Raw genomic sequence first — 17213 nt, 5'->3', positions numbered from 1 at the left:
ACATGGTAGTGGTTTCGAGATATAGCATTTTAGTTCTCTTAGTGTATCAGCATGACAAAATATAAATTACACAAACTAAGAAAGATTTCCTTTAAAGGCAATTTATTAGAAAAGTTGTCCACTTTTACCTCTACTCCAGTAAACCAACTGTCAAACAATTACACACATCTTGTTTCTGTTACCTTCTGTTTCTTTCTGTCTTCAAAAGAAACAAAGATGTATTACATAGTTATGATATTAGTTGTTATGCATATCAGTATGTGGTTGACAACTAGACATTACAGGAGAGTAGTCAGCGACATCACACAAACACATCCCAATGATCTAAGAATCTCCCTGAAACATCTTCTTCCTGCCGTCCATGCCAGCCTTGTCGTCAATGTTCTTACGCCAGTCACCAACGTCACGCAAATCCTTATCCTGTGATGATAGAAAGGGTGAGAAGACATTGAAGGGTGGAATGTTAAGGCCTAAAGTTCATTCAACATTGACAATGTCTCCCGATGCGATATCTCTGTAATATATTGTGTTAGCCTAATGGACAGATACTCACCTCTTTCTTCTCGTCTTTCTTCACTTGTTTTAGGTTGGCTCTCAGATCCATGGTCACCTTGTGCTTGGAGCCCAACAGAGCCTGGAGCATAGCATCAGCAGACATACGCACTTTCTTCAGGGCTGGCTTCTTGAACTTGCCCCTCATGTCAACGATTTTTATGTTTAGGTCTATAACCTGGTGGGTGGAATTTTTATACAGAGAAATCAGTGATTCAGGAGGGCTCAACGGAGGAAACATATGCAAAGTTTGGACACACCTACTCATTGCAGGGTTTGTCTTTATTTTCACTATTTTCTACATTGTAGAAAATATCAAAACTATGAAATAACACATATGGAATTATGTAGTAACCAATATATTTTATATTTCAGATTCTTCAAAGTAGCAACCGTTTGTCGTGATAATTGCTTTCTGCAGTGATACGCCATCCCATCTGGTTTGAGCTTAGTGCAACTATAATTTATTTTTCAACAGGACAATGACCCAACACACCTCCAGGCTGTGTAAGGGCTATTTGACCAAGAAGGAGAGTGATGGAGTTTTGCATCAGATGATCTGGCCTCCACAATCACCAGACCTCAACCTAATTAAGATGGTTTGGGATGAGTTGGCCCACAGAGTGAAGGAAAAGCAGCCAACAAGTGCTCAGCATATGTGAGAACTACTTCGAAACTGTTGGAAAAGCATTCCAGGTGAAGCTGGTTGAGAGAATGCCAAGAGTGTGCAAAGTTGTCATCAAGGCTGGTGGTTGGAGCGTTGGACTAGTAAATGAAAGGTTGCAAGATCAAATCCCTGAGCTGACAAGGTAAAACTCTGTTGTTCTGCCTCTTAACACGGCAGTTAACCCATCGTTCCTAGGCCGTCATTGAAGATAATAATTTGTTCTTAACTGACTTGCCTAGACTAAGGGTGGCTACTTAGAAGATTCTAAAATATAATTAGATTTGTTGAACACTTTTTATATTACTACATGATTCCATGTGTTATTTCATGGTTTTGATTTCTTCAATATTATTATACAATGTAGAAAATAGTCAAAATAAAGAAACAACCTTGAATGAGTAGATGTGTCCAAACGTTTGACTGTTACTGTATATACCGTATACACAGTACATTCAAGCAGTGTAGATGACGGGGAGGAGACAGGACAAAAAAAAAGATTTTTAAGCCTTGAGAGACAAGACAAAAAATGTAAGTGCCTGTGAACGGGCTATGGTAGTTGATGCCAGCCGCTCCGGTTTGAGTGTGTAAAGAACTGCAACGCTGGCGGGTTTTTCATGCTTAACAATTTCCCATGTGTAACAAGGATGGTCCAACACCCAAAGGACATCCAGCCAACTTGGCACAACTGTGGGAAGCATTGGAGTCAACATCCGCCAGCATCCCTGTGGAAAGCTTTCGACACCTTGTAGAGTCCATGGCCAGACGAATTGAGACTTTTCTGAGGGCAAAAGGGAATGCAATACTAGGAAGGTGTTCCTAATGTTTTGTAGACTCATATATACTGTATATATACACACACACACACACACACACACACACTTTAAGTCAGAAGTTTACATACACTTAGGAGTCATAATAACTTGCTTTTCAACCACTCCACAATTTCTTGCTAACAAACTATAGTTTTGGCTAGTCGGTCAGGACATCTACTTTGTGCATGACACAAGTAGTTTTTACAACAATTGTTTACAGAAAGATTATTTCACCCACAATTCACTGTATCACAATTCCAGTGGGTCAGAAGTTTACATACACTAAGTTGACTGTGCCTTTAAACAGCTTGGAAAATTCCAGAAAATGATGGCGTGGCTTTAGAAGCTTCTGAAAGGCTAATTGACATAATTTGAGTCAATTGGAAGTGTACCTGTGGATGTATTCCAATGCCTACCTTCAAACTCAGTGCCTCTTTGCTTGACATCATGGGAAAATAAATCTAAAGAAATCAGCCAAGACCCCAGAAAATAAATTGTAGACCTCCACAAGTCTGGTTCATCATTGGGAGCAATTTCCAAATGCCTGAAGGTACCACGTTCATCTGTACAAACAATAGTATGCAAGTATAAACAACATGGGACCAAGCAGCCGTCATACTGCTCAGGAAGGAGGCGCATTCTGTCTCCTAGAGATGAACGTACTTTGGTGCAAAAAGTGCAAATAAATCCCAGAACAACAGCAAAGGACCTTGTGAAGAAGCTGGGGGAAACACGTACAAAATAATCTAAATATCAACAGTAAAACGAGTAATATATTGTCATAACCTGAAAGGCCGCTCAGCAAGGAAGAAGCCACTGCACCAAAACTACCATAAAAAAGCCAGACTATGGTTTGCAATGTACATGGGGACAAAGATCGTACTTTTGGAGAAATATCCTCTGGTCTGATGAAACAAAATAGAATTGGTTGGCCATAATTACCATTGTTATGTTTAGAGGAAAAAGGGGGATGCTTGCAAGGTGAAGAACACCATCCCAACCGTGAAGCACGGGGTGGCAGCATCATGTTGTGGGTGTGCTGCAGGAGGGACTGGTGCACTTCACAAAATAGATGGCATCATGAGAAAGGAAAATGATGTGGATATTTTGAAGCAAGTTTACATCAATCAAGACATCAGTCAGGAAGTTAAAGCTTGTTTGCAAATGGGTATTCCTTATGGACAGTGATCCCAAGCATGCTTCCAAAACTTAAGGACAACAAAGTCAAGGTATTGAAGTGGCCATCACAAAGCCCTGACCTCGTTCTATAGAAAATATGTGGGCAGAACTGAAAAAGCGTGTGTGAGCAAGGAGGCCTAAAAACCTGACTCAGTTACACCAGCTCTGTCAGGAGGAATGAGCCAAAATTCACCCAACTTATTGTGGGAAGCTTGTGGAAGGCTACCCAAACGTTTGATCCAAGTGAAACAATTTAAAGGCAATGCTACCAAATACTAATTGAGTGTATGTAAACTTCTGACCCACTGGGAATGTGTTGATAGTAATGAAAGCTGAAATCATTCTCTCTACTATTATTCTGACTTTTCACATTCTTAAAATAAAATTGCAATCTGACCTAAAACAGGGAATATTTACTAGGATTAAATGTCAGGAATTGTGAAAAACAAGTTTAAATGTATTTGGCTAAGGTGTATGTAAACTTCCGACTTCAACTGTATATACTGTATACACACACACACACACACACACACACACACACACACACACACACACACACACACACACACACACACACACACACACACACACACACACACACACACACACACACACACACAACCGTTCAAAAGTTTGGGGTCACTTAGAAATGTCCTTGTTTTGAAAAGAAAAGCATATTTACGTCCATTAAAATAACATCAAATTGATCAGAAATACATTGTAGACATGGTTAATTTTGTAAATGACTATTGTAGATGAAATGGTTAACCTTAATAACAAGGGCCCAAGCATCAGTTGAAGCAAAATAGCTCCATAACATCAAAGATCCACAACCATATTTTATAGTGGTTATGGGGTTATTTTCTGCATATAATTTGCATTTTCAACAACCAACCCACTAGTGTTGGTGGGAAGAAAATGTATGCTTTTTTATGTCATCTGACCATAGCACCAGTTCCAATCCAAGTGCCAATGCCTTTTAACAAACTCAATGCGTTTACATTTGTTGGATGACATGTTTTTTTTTGTTGAAAAGAGGAATCATATGCAGAACAGAACCCTGTACAGTAAAATCCGGTGGTGTATCTTTGATGTTGTGGTTGCCTCTGCCAGGAGGCTGAAGCTTGGCCTTGTGTGGAGCTTCCAGAAAGACAATAACCCCAAACACACCTCAAAATAAACAAATAAATGGTTAATTGGACACAAAGTCAACATTTTGCAAAGGCCATCTGTGTCAATCATTTTGACCTTTCCCGCTTGGAGGGAAAAAAGATGACTTGTTAGTTAAACAAGATCTCATTCTCTGACCATTTGTTTAAAATACAATTTTTCAATATTTCTGAGAATACAATATCAAATAAAAAAAATCTAATTGTATTGGTCGTGTAAACATATTTTGCAGATGTTATTTCAGGTGCAGCAAAATGCCTATGTTTCCAGCTCCAACAGTGCAATAATAACTAACAATACAAAACAATAAACACAAATCTCCCAAAACTTTTATTAACAAATTAAGAAAAATCAGAACGAGCAATGTCCATGTCCGGAATATATATATATATAAAACACATATGGAATCATGTTGTAACCAAAAAAGTGTTAAACAAATTAAAATATATTTTATTTTTCAAAGTAGCCACCCTTTGCCTTGATAACAGCTTTGCACACTCTTATGGTTCCTACTCTGCATCTCACAAAGACACGGCGGTTGGAACCAAAAATCTCAAATTTGTACTCATTAGACCAAAGGACAGATTTGGCTACTTTGAAGAATCTCAAATATATTTAGATGTGTTTAACAGTTTTTTTGGTTACTATATGATTCCATATGTGTTGTTTCATAGTTTTGATGTCTTCACTATTATTTTAAAATGTAGAAAATAGTAAAAATAAAGAAAAACCCTGGAATGAGTAGGTGTGTCCAAACTTTTGCCTTGTACAGTATATACACAAACACTTAATTGTATATAAAAATATATAATATGTATCTCAACATTTCTAGATTAATGTGGATGCTACCATGATTACAGATAATCCTCAATGAATCGTGAAAAAGTATGAGTGAGAAAGGTTGGTCAAAGATCATACTCCCAAGACATGCTAACCTCTCCCCATTACCAGTAACAATTCATCCAGGAATGTCCGTAACCATGGAAGCATCCACATTATCGTAGCAATGTTTCGAAACATATATTCTTATTTACAATAAAAGTGACTCCAAAATGACAGAATACATTATTTAACATGAATTTCTATTTGGCACAAAATAATCTGAAATACAATGAAAATGAACTGAAAATGCATCCAACAAGATTGTACGGTCCCAAACTTGATGTAGTCATTGCGTGCTAGGAATATGGGACCAAATGCTTAACCTTTGAGTACTTAATTTATCATTTATAATTTTGTCCCCTACCTTTGAGAAAAAATGATATTACTTGTTAAACAATATTTCTTTCTCTGAGCAATTGTATTAGTATAAAACTATATAATTTCCTTGTTTTTTTTGCATAACATATAGCTCAATATTTTAATGATATATTTCATACAGTCATTATTGCTCATCTTTATCAAGGGTGTCAATTATTTTTAACCCCACTGTAAGGTGGGGTCCAACACAACATCTCATTCATATTTTCAAGCATGGTGGTGGCTGCATCATGTATAGGTATGCTTGTCATTGGCAAGTACTAAGGAGTTTTTTTTAAATAAAAAAATAAATGGAAAAGAGCTAACCAGAGGCAAAACCCTAGAGGAAAACCTGGTTCCGTCTCCTTTCCAACAGACACAGACAAATTAACTTTTCAGCAAGACAATAAGCTAAACCACAAGGCCAAATTAACACTTGAGTTCCTTACTAAGACAACTTTGAATGTTCCTGAATGGCCTAGTAACAGTTTTGACTTAAAATGGCAAGACTTGAAAATGGTTGTCTAGCATTGATCAACAACCAACTTGATACAGCTTGAAGAATTAAAAAAATAATAACAATGTGCTAATATTGTACAATCCAGGTTTGCTAAGCTCTCAGAGACTTACAAAGAAAGACTCACAGCTGTAATTACTGCCAAAGGTGATTCTAATGTGTGTATACTTATGTTAATTAGATATGAGTGTGTTTTATGTTTATTTGTTTAAAAAAAATATGTTAGAATTTTTCTTCCACTTTGACATTACAGTGTGTAGATCATAGACCAAAACATGACAATTAAATCCATTTTAATCTGTTAAAATGTTTGTTGGGGTGTGAATACTTTGAAGGCACTGTAAATATATTTACATTGAAACATAAATCAATTAAAAGACGGTTGCTTACCTCATTGCAAACCATGACTGCTTTGTATTCTAAGTTGTATCTCTCCTCATCAATCACATTAATTTTGTCGTACATCTTTGTGCAAAGGTCCTAATGAAAGAATACAACAAAGAAAAATGTTACCACCAGCATATAATACCTCATTTTATGCCTTTAACCTCCTTGGTACAGCTGAACCTGATAGAAGCACTGCTCATACAGCACACTGTATCAAGCATGTTTAATATGTTTTCATAATATCTGTGAATATCTGAATATCATACCACCAAATCTTCCTTGGAGTGGGGAATCTCCAGAAGAGGGCAGTTCTCATCCATGTATCTCTCCCGCTCTTTAACTTTCTCTAATGCTTCAGCTTCGAGCAAATCCTTAGCAACTGCCAGCATACAACTCTGGAGACAAATTTATGACAACTTATATTTTGACAGTTGATAAGACTATTGATTGACCAATATCTCCCGTTGGTTTACTACTTTATAAAAAAGTTTTATTACATAAAAAAACAAAACATTAAAGGAAGGGCTGAGTGGGATTCCTTACCTTCAGAGTATGCTTACGGCTTGAGGACACATTGCCTTTCTTGCTATTGGACAAAGGAGAGAAAGTCAGGTTTAGTAACACTCCAAACCAACTCATATTAAATCATAATCCAATTCTGAATGATGTCTCTGCACAATTTCACTTTTAAAGTGTTCCAATGTCCATACGTTCATACTTTTGTTGTTGCTATAAAAAGCATCATTCAAACATGGATTTACGGCACAGTGGACACATGTTTTATTTATTTGGTGCAGAGACTATTCAGAATGGGATTCTGATTTAATATGAGTTGGTTTGGACCATTTTCCAACTTGCTTTAGACACATTTTCATAATGCATTGTAGTCAATGGCAAAATGTGACAACCAATTTTCTCCGTAAGGAAACAAGATATAAAACAATGGTTTGGGGGATCAACTACGAGCCCAGAGAGTGAAAATAAGGCCATGTAAAAATGAGTGAGCGACCCCTTTGAAACACAATATGCAAACGAATTGGCATATACTTACTCAGCCATCTTAAGTGTTTGGTGTCTTCTATTCCAAAAAATGAAAAACAATAATTATTATGAAATGTGTACTTAAAAACAGCCAACATTTTACCAACAATACTTGTATATACTCCATCAGCTATAAAAATAAATAAAAACTATACCAATATGATTACTGATACAACTATATACAGTTCCTGTGAAAAGTTTGAACACACATACTTATTCCAGGGTTGTTCTTAATTTTTACTATTTCCTATATTGTAGAATAATAGTGAATACATTAACACTAGGAAATAACACATATGGAATCATGTAGTAACCAAAAAAAGATTATTCAAAGTAGCCACCCTTTATCTTGATGACAGATTTGCACACTCTTGGCATTCTCACAACCAGCTTCATGAGGTAGGCACCTGGAAACATTTCAATTAGCACGTGTGCCTTCTTAAAAGTTCATTTGTGGAATTTCTTATTAATGCATTTGAGCCAATCAGTTGTATTGTGACAATTTATTTAACTAGGCAAGTCAGTTGAGAACAAATTCTTTTTTTCAATCATGGCCTAGTAACAGTGGGTTAACTGCCTTGTTCAGGGGTAGAAGGACAGATATTTACCTTGCCAGCTCGGGATCCAATCTTGCAACCTTTCGGTTACTAGTCCAACACTCTAACCACAAGGCTACCTGCTGCCCTGGGGTGGTATACTGAAGATAGCCCTATTTGGTAAAAGACAAAGTCCATATTACGTCAAGAACAGATGACTCAATCTCAATCCACACTGCCCTTTCCCACCTGGACAAAATTAACACCTATGTGAGAATGCTGTTCATTGACTACAGCTCAGCGCTCAACACCATAGTGCCCATGAAGCTCATCACTAAGCTAAAGACCACAGGACTAAACACCTCACTCTACAACTGGATCCTGGACTTCCTGATGGGCTGCCCTCAGGTGGAAAGGGTAGGCAACAACATGTCTGCCACGCTGATCCTCAACACTGGGGCCTCTCAGGGGTGTGGACTTAGTCCCCTCCTGTACACCCGGTTCACCTATGACTGCGTAGCCAAACACAAATCCAACATCATCATTAAGTTTGCTGATGACACAACACTGGTAGGCCTGATCACCAACTATGATGAGACAGCCTATAGGGAGGAGGTCAGGGAACTGGCAGTGTGGTGCCAGGACAACAACCTCTCCCTCAATGTGAGCACGACGAAGAAACTGATCGTGTACTACAGGAACAGGTCCCCATTAACATCAACGGGGCTTTAGTAGAGCAGGTAGAACGTTTCAAGTTCCTTGGTCTCCACATCACCAACGATCTATCATGGTCCAAACACACCAAGCCAGTCGTGACGAGCGGACTGTTTTCTCTGCTACAGCACGGAAAGCGGTACCGGAGCGCCAAGTCTAGGACCAAAATGCTCCTTAACAGCTTCTACCGCCAAGCCATAAGACGGCTGAACAATTAATCAAATGGTCACTGGACTATTACATTGACCCCTCCCTCCATTTGTTTTGTACACTGCGGCTACTTGCTGTTATTATCTATGCATAGTCACTTCACCCCTTCCTACATGTACAAATTACCTCTAACCTCTACCTCCTCACACTGACCCGGTACCCCCTGTATATAGCCTTTTTATTGATATATTATTGTTTTACTTTTTATATATTTTATTACTTTAATTAATTTGGTAAATATTTTATTAACTCTTCTTGAACTGCAAGTAAGCATTTCACGGTAAGGTCTACACTTCTTGTATTCGACACGTGACAAATAAAGTTTGATTTGATTTGAAATAAGCAAAGAGAAACGAACGCCCATCATTACTTTAAGACATGAAGGTCAGTCAATCCGTAACATTTCAAGAACTTTGAAAGTTTCTTCAAGTGCAGTTGCAAAAACCATCAAGCGCTATGATGAAACTGGCTCTCATGAGGACCGCCACAGGAAAGGAAGACCCAGAGTTACCTCTGCTGCAGAGGATAAATTCATTAGAGTTAATTGCACATCAGATTGCAGCCCAAATAAATGCTTCATGGAGTTCAAGTAACAGACACACCAACATCAACTGAGTGAGTGTGTAGTTTATAATGGGTTAATAAGGGATGATTTAAGCAACAATGCCAACCTCTTGAACATCTTGGCCATGTACTGTTATAATCTCCACCCGGCACAGCCAGAAGAGGACTGGCCACCCCTCAGAACCTGGTTGCTCTCTAGGTTTCTTCCTAGGTTCCTCTCTTTCTAGGGAGTTTTTCCTAGCCACCGTGCTTCTACACCTGCATTGCTTGCTCTTTGGGGTTTTAGGCTGGGTTTCTGTACAGCACTTTGTGACATCGGCTGATGTAAGAAGGGCTTTATAAATACATTTGATTGATTGATTGATTGAACTGTTCATAGACAACAGTGCGAATCAGGCTTTCATGGCCAAATTGCTGGAAAGCAACCACGACTAAAGGACACCAACCAATAAGAAGAAGAGACTTGCTTGGGCCAAGAAACACAAGCAATAGAGATTAAACTGGTGGAAATCTGTCCTTTGGTCTAAATTTGAGATTTTTGGTTCCAACCGCCTTTGTCTTTGTGAGACGTAGCGGAGTCAGTGAATGGACGATCTCCACATGTGTGGTTCCCAATGTGTCACTTTGCTGGTGACACTGTCAGTAATTGATTTACAATTCAAGGCACATTTAACCAGCATGTCTACCACAGCATTCTGCAGTGACACGCCATCCCATCTGGTTTGCGCTTAGTGGGACTATAATTTATTTATCAACAGGACAATGACCCAAAACACCCCTTGACACTGTGTAAGGGCTATTTGACCAAGAAGGAGAGTGATCGAGTGCTGCATCAAATGACCTGGCCTCCACAATCCCCCGATCTCAACCCAGTTGAGATGGTTTGGGATGAGTTGAACCACAGAGTGAAGGAAATGCAGCCAACATGTGTTCAGCATATGTGGGAACTCCTTCAAGACTGTGGAAAAGCATTCCTCATGAAGCTGGTTGAGAGAATGCAAAGCTGTCATCAAGGTAAAAGGTGGATACGTTTCTCTTTGCTTATTTTAGCTGTTCTTCCCATAATATTGATTTGGTATTTTATCAAATATGGCTGTCTTCTATATACCACCCCTACCTTGTCACAAACAACTGATTGGCTCAAACGCATTAAGAAGGAAAGACATTCCAAGGCACACCTGTTAATTGAAATGAATTCCGGGTGACTATCTCATGAAGCTGGTTGAGAGATTACCAAGAGTGTGCAAAGATGTCATCAAGGAAAAAGAGTGGCTACTTTGAAGAATCTAAAATACCAAATATATTTTAATTTGCTCAACACTTACGGTTACTTTCTGTTTCCATATGTGTTATTTCATAGTTTTGATGTCTTCACTATTATTCTACAATGTAGAAAATAGTTAGCATGAAGAAAAGCCCTGGAATGAGTAGGTGTGTCCAAAGTTTGACTGGTACTGTAAGTTTAGATAAATTGAGAATGTTAGACAGGTCAGTACAAAACAGTTACACTTTATTCAAGCACATGGAATAACAACACTCTAGATTGTTTCTAATTTGTTATTGAGTCTGTCCCTTCTTATAATTGTCCCCACTCTCCCATACTTCCAACAGGGGCCATGCAGCCAGAAAGACTTGGGTTTGTAATGGAGACAAGTAATTAGAATACATTCTGAATCCCTTAAACTCAGCCGACTCAATCTTTGGTCTGGGCTCAGGGTGTCCCCGGAGATGGGAACGTTATCTTGAGTTGAGTGGAGGAGATCTAAATTGGTCCTAGATCTTGTCTTAAGTGGCTCTACTTTATGGCAGACTTGTCTCCGAGAGGTCACAGTAAGCCAACACGACAGCTGGTGGTGCCTTCTAGAACATCCCTTAGATGACCAAGGCCACGTTAGGCCAAAAATAACTGCTTCTGCTCTATCAGTTCTGTTCAGTGCACTAACTCAACTGTCTCCACTCTTCATGATTTCATACACTGAATAGATGTATTGTCAAAATAAGTTTATGAGCATCTCTTTTGCTTTCGAGCGTATTTATTGTTCAGATTCAAATTGAGATTGGTTTACTGTGTAATAAACCAGAGCCATGAATGTCTCATAATGCTATTTAAAGGAGTAGAGTTCTCAAAAACTACAGTCCTAGACAGTACATTTCAGACCTGCAGAAGAGTGGGTGCTTCACAGAGCTGCACAGTACTTTTAACATTGGAATAGTATCACTCCGGCTTCAATAAGCTCTATGACACAGGCATAGAGGTATACAGCAACCCTTGTGTGCTGACAGGTCAGCTGTTCAACTTGCCGTGGTATGAGGTCATCTATTGACAAAAGCGTATCCTCACTATGCCCATGAACTCCAGTAGAGTAACTCAAGTGCTTTGGTCATATCGAAAATCAAAACGCAGGACATTTTTGCGGCTCTGAAAATGCAGTGGAGCCAATACTGTGAATTAGGTTATACACTGGGTGTACTAAACATTAGGAACACCTGCTCTTTCCATGACATAGACTGACCAGGTGAATCCAGGTGAAAGTTATGATCCTTTATTGATGTCACTTGTTAAATCCACTTCAATCAGTGTAGATGGAGTGGAGACAGGTTGAACAAGGATTTCGGAGACATGGATTGTGTATGTGTGCCATTCAGAGGGTGAATGGGCAAGCCAAACTATTTAAGTGCCTTTGAAATGGGGTGTGGTAGGTGCCAGGTACACCGGTTTGAGTTTGTCAAGAACTGCACCACTGTTGGGTTTTTCACACTCAACAATTTCCTGTGTATATCAAAAATGGTCCACCACCCAAAGGACATCCAGCCAACTTGATACAACTGTGGGAATCATTGGAGTCAACTTGGGCCAACATCCCTGTGGAATGCTTTCGACACCTTGTAAAGTCCATCCCCCAACAAATTGAGGCTGTTCTGAGGGCAAAAGTGGACGCAACTCAATATTAGGAAAGTGTTCCTAATATTTAGTACACTCAGTGTACGATGTGTGCGATGTATCAGAGATGTCTACGATGTTGTAACAGGCTGTTTAGTTATCTCCAAAATATGTTGACAGGAAGGAAAACATTTGTAGATCACTTTCAGATTCATGTCTTGTGGTGGTGTACCCTTTCAGCATGTCAAGTCATCAGTCCATATATCAATCATTTACCACCCCATGGATAATTATACAGTTGATGTCTGCTCACTAAAACATATTTAATACACCACTGGAACCTGAGAAACTTTTCTTTATGCAAATACTACTATTGAAATGTTACACATTAAGATCCATCAACAACATAAATCAAGAAATACTGCACAAAACAACTGAAATATCAAATGTATTGAAATAAACCAAGTAATTAAGAAATTGATGTTTCCTCTTTAAAACACTGATGTCAATATTTTATAATTTATATTTGAGTCATTTGAACATGGATCATTTTATTGCAATTCAGCCGACTATGAAAATATGTATTAGTGTAATATATTACATATGTTTAAATAGGAATAAAATGTAATAGACAGAGAGCATTACCATGTGAAGCAACGACCAAAAACCTTAATTTATGATTATAGGAAATAAATCAATATTTCCAAAACATTCTAAAACTCTTGGACACTCTAACACTCAATGTTAATAGCCAATAAAAAAAGAGTAATCACATTCAAATACAATTCCAATACACAATACAATTCTCAAACATTTCACATATTCAAATGCATTTCACACGCTAAAATCCTTTTTTCCTCAACCAACAGGCATATCACTATAATACTACAAGTACTCATGAATAAGTTGGCAGAAAGGCGTCATGCTACTATATAGTAATTAAGACACTATTCCTCTGGATAGTGTCTAACTAGATAGAAGCACAGAACAGAGACAGACTGGATGGTTCTCACCTTGGAACTGAGGAGAGCGGCACAGGCTTGTTAAGGGATGTCCAACTGACTGACTGACTGCAGGCAGCTCAAGTGTTAAGAAGGTATATATTGCATTCTCTGATCACTCTCTATAATCCTACATTCTCATTATGGAAGCGGATTACAGACCAAACCAATGGGCTGACAAGGTCATGAAATACAGTACAGTGTTTCCCTGTTCGCTCCCCTCCCCAGCGTCTCCATTATAAATAACCCGTCCTTCAAGATTGTTGTTCTTATTTCATTATATTTTATTTAGCATATGCCATCACCCATAAGAAGCAGAGAGGGGTAGAACTTTAAAGGCCACTCACATCAACAGTAATAGAGAATCCTGTAATTCACACACATGCAGTATGTTCAGAACACCAGACGTGCAACTGTCTGGCATCCATGTTGTATATTGTAAAAGGATGACAAACTATTAAACTGGTCATACCTCGGAGGCGTCATGTGTCTGGGATTGATGTCCGTGCCTCCTGAGGAGCCCAAAGGACCTGATCACAGTTCTGTCACTTTCGGATCTCTTACTGAAAGAAAAGTAAGATAGACAAGGATTTCAAGGATGGTTTATGGATATTTATTTTACTACAAACTCAAGTTCTCATTATGGATGAAAGAATTAACCTTGGAAACATATTGAGTGCTACTTGGAAACATTAATCAGCACTACCTAAATACTAACATTTGTAATCAGTTCTCACATTGAGAGCTCTATTTTAACAAACCTAATGCAATGGTAAATATATGCGATCACAGTAGCACTATAGGTCTGGGTGTATGTACAATATTTTGGCTATTTCCACAGCCATTACCATGAGTGCAATAGCTGGAGGTGGTGCAAAAGGGCTGGGTTTTGATCAATAAACAAGTTGGAGGTGTGTCACTGGTTTGTCCACTCATGGCATTCCATGGCTTAATACTGCATTCATTAGTCTCAAGTTTTGTAAGTTATTGACACCAGTGTGTCATGAACAACATTTGCATAAGCAACAATAATGGAATTCAAAATAAAAGCCCCCCATTACAACTCATGCAAACCTATAGAAATTGTGAAAAATTGACTAAATAATACTACACAAGATTGGAGTGTTGTTATATATATTAGTTGAATTTGCATTGCATTGGGGGCATACTTACAGTGGCAAGAAAAAGTATGTGAACCCTTAGGAATTACCTGGACTTCTGCACAAATTGGTCATAACATTTTATCTGACCTTCATCTAAGTCACAACAATAGACAAACACAGTCTGCTTCAACTGTCAGGCCCTGATATTAGAATCTTAGCTGTTATTGCAGGACTTTGAATGTGGGAATTCACCTCACTATTCAGCCAATGTTGTGCATATTGACATTCATATTGCACACCCATGAAATGGTGTATCAGCCTACTCATTGACACTCACAGAACACAGCTGTGAAGAGTTTACTCAAATATTGGCATCGTCGCTCTTATTGCGGTACTCTGAAACCGCTGTGAAATAAGCAACATTAAGCTCACCAGTCAAATCAAATACATTTTATTGGTCACATACACATGGTAAGCAGATGTTAATGCGAGTGTAGCGAAATGCTTGTGCTTCTAGTTCCAACTGTGCAGTAAAATCTAACAAGTTACCTAACAATTTCACAACAACTACCGTATACACACAAGTGTAAAGGAATGAATGTTAGTTACTCAATGTTAGTGATGGCAGTTTAACAGTCTGATGGCCTTGAGATAGAAGCTGTTTTTCAGTCTCTCGGTCCCAGCTTTGATGCACCTGTACTGACCTCGCCTTCTGGATAATAGCGGGGTGAACAGGCAGTGGCTTGGATGGTTGTTGTCCTTGATGATCTTTTTGGCCTTCCTGTTTGCCCCCGCTGATGCGTTGTGCAGACCTCACTACCCTCTGGAGAGCCTTACGGTTGTGGGACTGGGATAGGTTGAATATGTCCGTAAACACACCAGCCAGCTGGTTTCACTCATGTTGGCTGCGGGGAAGGAGAGCCCACAGGTTTTGGTAGCGGGGTGTGTCAGTGGCACTGCATTATCCTCAAAGCGAGCAAATAAGTTATTTAGTTTGTCTGATAGCAAGACATTGGTGTCCACGACGGGGCTGGTCATCTTTTTGTAATCCGTGATTGACTGTAGACCCTGCCACATACGTCTTGTGTGTGAGTCGTTGAATTGCGACTCTACTTTGTCTCTATACTGACGCTTAGCTTGTTTGATTGCCTTGCAGAGGGAATAGCTACACTGTTTGTAATCGGTCATGTTTCCGGTCACCTTGCCATGATTAAAAGCAGCGGTTCGCGCTTTCAGTTTTGCGCAAATGCTGCCATCAATCCGCGGTTTCTGGTTGGGGACAGTTTTAATAGTCACCGTGGGTACAACATCACCGATGCACTTGCTAATAAACTCACTCACCGAATCAGCGTATACATCAACGTTGTTGTCCGATGCTATCTGGAACGTATCCCAGTCCACGTGATCGAAGCAATCTTGAAGCATGGAATCAGATTTGTCAGACCAGTGATGAATAGACCTGAGCACGGGTGTTTCCTGTTTAAGTTTCTGTCTATAGGCTGGGAGCAACAAAATGGAGTCGTGGTCAGATTTGCCAAAGGGAGGGCATCGCAGAAGTTAGAGTAGCAATGACCCAGAATTTTGCCATCCCAAGTTACGCGTTCAATATGCTGACAAAATTCAGGAAGCCTTGTTTTCAGATTAGACTTGATAAAATCCCCAGCTACAATAAATGCAGCCTACGTGGCTTCCAGTTTACATAGACTCCAATGAGGTTCTTTCAAGGCCTTCGGGGTGTCTGCTTAGGGGGGATATACATGGCTGTGATTATAATCGAAGAGAATTCTCTTGGTAGATAATGCGGTCGGCATTTGATTGTAAGGAATTCTAGGTCAGGTGAACAAAACGGCTTAAGTTCCTGTATGTTGTTATGATCACTCCACAACTTGTTAATCATAAGGCATACACCTTGTTTGTTTCTGTCAGCGCAATGCGTGAAGAAACCGGGTGGTTGTATCGACTCTGATAACGTATCTCGAGTGAGCCATGTTTCCGTGAAACAGAGAACGATACATTCTCTGATGTCACTCTGGAAGGCAACCCTTGCTCAAATTTCGTCTACCTCGTTGTCAAGAGACTGAACATTGGCGAGTAGTATACTTGGGAGCGGTGAGCGACGTGCCCGTCTACGGAGCCTGACCAGAAGATCGCGCCGTTTTCCCCTTCTGTGGCGCAGTTGTTCTGGGTCACCTACTGGGATCCGATTCTTTGTCCTGGGTGGTGGTCCAAACAGAGGATCCACTTCAGGAAATTTGTATTCCTATTCGTAATGTTGGTAAGTTGAAGTTGCTCTTATATCTAATAGTTCCTCACAGCTGTATGTAATAAGAATTCCTGGGGTAACAGTGTAAGAAATAATACACTAAAACAACTAAATACTACATAGTCGCCTTACTTCGTGTTCTTAGGAAACTATCTCTGTCGGCGCCATCAAATACATTCCTATTGCAATGTACAGCCTAATCTATGGATTGTATGCCCCCAATACAATTCGGAATTCAAAAACATCCACAATGCAATAACAAGATTTGGTCCAATTAAAAAAAAAATCTCATTTTGTTTAATTTATATAACAACAATTCAACCTTGTTTAGCATTATCGAGTACAATTGTGTCATTTTCACAATTTTTATCCGTTTG

At 39.1% G+C, this 17213-nt stretch overlaps 1 protein-coding gene across 4 annotated transcripts; it reads right to left on the bottom strand.

Annotated features, from left to right (window-relative positions):
* Window positions 1–85: 85 nt before the first annotated feature.
* Window positions 86–13971, bottom strand: tnni2a.2 (troponin I type 2a (skeletal, fast), tandem duplicate 2). Of its 4 annotated transcripts, XM_052465516.1 has the most exons (8): window positions 13483–13634; window positions 10914–11042; window positions 7575–7601; window positions 7067–7109; window positions 6790–6918; window positions 6527–6616; window positions 554–730; window positions 86–420 (listed from the first exon to the last, which is right to left on the bottom strand). In XM_052465516.1, exons 3-8 carry the CDS (start codon window positions 7580–7582, stop codon window positions 325–327), a joined length of 543 nt encoding a protein of 180 aa, XP_052321476.1. In that variant the 5' UTR covers window positions 7583–7601; window positions 10914–11042; window positions 13483–13634; the 3' UTR covers window positions 86–324. The 4 variants fall into 4 exon arrangements, with proteins under 4 accessions (XP_052321476.1, XP_035646608.1, XP_035646609.1 ...); XM_035790715.2 differs by lacking the exons at window positions 10914–11042; window positions 13483–13634 and adding an exon at window positions 13943–13971; XM_035790716.2 differs by lacking the exon at window positions 10914–11042 and having other exon boundaries at window positions 13483–13581.
* Between the last annotated feature and the right edge of the window lie 3242 nt (window positions 13972–17213).

The sequence above is a fragment of the Oncorhynchus keta genome, chromosome 17 (assembly GCF_023373465.1).
Source record: "Oncorhynchus keta strain PuntledgeMale-10-30-2019 chromosome 17, Oket_V2, whole genome shotgun sequence".
In the NCBI taxonomy this organism is placed as follows: Eukaryota; Metazoa; Chordata; class Actinopteri; order Salmoniformes; family Salmonidae; genus Oncorhynchus; species Oncorhynchus keta.
This window is presented reverse-complemented; position numbering and strand designations above follow the sequence as displayed.